Source organism: Poecilia reticulata, linkage group LG4 (genome assembly GCF_000633615.1).
Source record: "Poecilia reticulata strain Guanapo linkage group LG4, Guppy_female_1.0+MT, whole genome shotgun sequence".
Classification (NCBI taxonomy): domain Eukaryota; kingdom Metazoa; phylum Chordata; class Actinopteri; order Cyprinodontiformes; family Poeciliidae; genus Poecilia; species Poecilia reticulata.
In genome coordinates, this window is record NC_024334.1 from 5,590,159 (window position 1) to 5,592,223 (window position 2,065).

The 2,065-nt window shown below is 56.5% G+C and overlaps 1 protein-coding gene across 3 annotated transcripts in view; it reads left to right on the plus strand.

Annotated features, from left to right (window-relative positions):
* Window positions 1–2,065, plus strand: part of dbt (dihydrolipoamide branched chain transacylase E2) — a 10,013-nt gene that overhangs the window by 2,765 nt on the left and 5,183 nt on the right. For all 3 annotated transcript variants that reach the window (XM_008406511.2, XM_008406513.2, XM_008406512.2), the window contains exons 2-6: window positions 385–514; window positions 607–682; window positions 854–1,035; window positions 1,112–1,236; window positions 1,393–1,636. In XM_008406511.2, coding sequence (XP_008404733.1) covers window positions 385–514; window positions 607–682; window positions 854–1,035; window positions 1,112–1,236; window positions 1,393–1,636 — 757 coding nt within the window. The remainder of the gene's footprint in view (window positions 1–384; window positions 515–606; window positions 683–853; window positions 1,036–1,111; window positions 1,237–1,392; window positions 1,637–2,065) is intronic.

A 2,065-nucleotide genomic window follows, 5' to 3' on the forward strand; every position in this document is an offset into this window, starting at 1 on the left:
TGGCAGGAAGTGGTGGAGTTGGCAGGAAGTGGTGGGGTTGGCAGGAAGTGGTGGAGTTGGCAGGAAGTGGTGGGGTTACCAGATAATTGAAGCGTTTCACTCAAAAGTTGGAAGTTTTCACACTGGAGCAATAAATGAAGCTGAAATATCCAGAGAGCAACTGGGAGACGTCCATCTACCCAACGGGGCATTGATACCGACTTCACTGGGTATTAGTGGTTTTGTTGGGAGGCTCGGGGCCTGAGGCGGTCCAGAGCAAAATGTTCTGAGGTCCATTTGAGATCAGCAGCAGATTGTTGTTTCTAACTGACCCTTTAATCACATCCCACTGAACGCCAGTTCCGGTTCTGACCTGGTAACTGCGGTTCTGGTTCTCTCTGTCAGCTGACCCAGCAGTACCGCCGGAGGAGTTTTGGACCCCAGAACCTCAGGCTGAGCAGAACCGAGCCGGTGCCGTCCAGATGGGCCGCGTCGCTGCAGACGTCTTGCAGCAGGACGCTGCACACCGCCATGGGTAAGTCCAAACCGGTTCCGGTCTGGGTCATCCCGTCCTGGAGGATGTAGTCGCTATGGCGACCTGCAGCTGATGGCGTCTGTGTCCCGCAGCGCGGTGCCGACCCGTGGTCCAGTTCAAGCTGTCCGACATCGGAGAGGGCATCATGGAGGTCACGGTCAAGGAGTGGTAGGTACCAGGCCCGGTTCTGCTGGGCCGCAGCAGCATTCGTTAGCTTTTGTTAGCTTCTGATTCCATTAGCTCCTGTTACCTTCCTTTGGCTCATGTTTGCTAATCACATGACCTCTGAAGTCATGTGACCTCCTGACCAGCCGCTCCACCTGGTCTCACCTGTCTCAGGTACGTGAAGGAGGGGGACAGGGTGTCCCAGTTTGACAGCATCTGCGAGGTCCAGAGCGACAAGGCGTCCGTCACCATCACCAGCCGCTACGACGGCGTCATCAGGAGGCTGTACTACGACGCCGACGCCACCGCCCTGGTGGGCAAGCCGCTGGTGGACATCGAGACGGAGTCTGCATCAGGTGAGGTGGCGCCGACCGTTCTGCCCGGTCCCGTCCGTCCCATCAGGACCACTAGTCTCTGACGTCCGTCCCCCAGAGCTGAGCCAGGAGGATGTGGTGGAGACGCCCGCCATGGCCCGTGAGGAGCACACCCACCAACAGATCAAAGGTCACAAGACCCAGGCCACGCCCGCTGTCCGCCGCCTCGCCATGGAGAACAACGTGAGTCTGTCCCCAGGTCCCTGTCCATCACGGCTCTGTCCACCGGGCGGTGGCAGCTCTGACCGCCAGATGATCCAGAGATGGACCTGAGGAGTCTGTCCGCGATGGACAGAAGGTCCAGAGCAGGTATGTGATGTCTCTGCTGCGTCCCCTCAGATCAAGCTCAGTGAGGTGGTGGGGACAGGGAAGGACGGACGCATCCTGAAGGAGGACATCCTGAACTTCCTGGCCAAGCAGACCGGCGCCATCTTGCCTCCAGCTCCTCTCTTCCAGGAGATCCAGACGCCAGGCCCCGCCCCCACCGCCGCACCAGCCCTCAGCGCCCCCGCTGGGGTCAGACCTCCACCTGCGACCCCCAGACCCGTCTTCACCGGGAAGGATGTGACGGAGCCGCTCAAAGGTCAGACCCGTTGGACCAGTACCGGGTCATGTGACGGATCATGTGGCTTCATCCATCAATCAAACTTTATATGTGCAGCACATTTCAAAGAGCTTCACATCATGACCAACACAAAGTCATGCAGCAGAGAATCAACAATCAAAACATGACATCAAGTCGACGCGTCAATAAATTCATAATTAATTACGTTTCAAATAAACTCTAACCAGCAGCGTTTAGTCTGGATGTCAGTGTTTCAGCTGTTTCACAGTTTTCTGGAAGTTTGTTCCAGATCTGTGGTGCATAGAAGCTGAATGCTGCTTCTCCTCGTCTGGTTCTGGTTCTGATGCAGAGCAGAACCAGAACCAGAACCTGAGGGTCTGGCAGGTTGATAGAGCAGCAGATCTTTGATGTGGTTCTGATCCGTCCAGTGATTCATAAACTATCAGG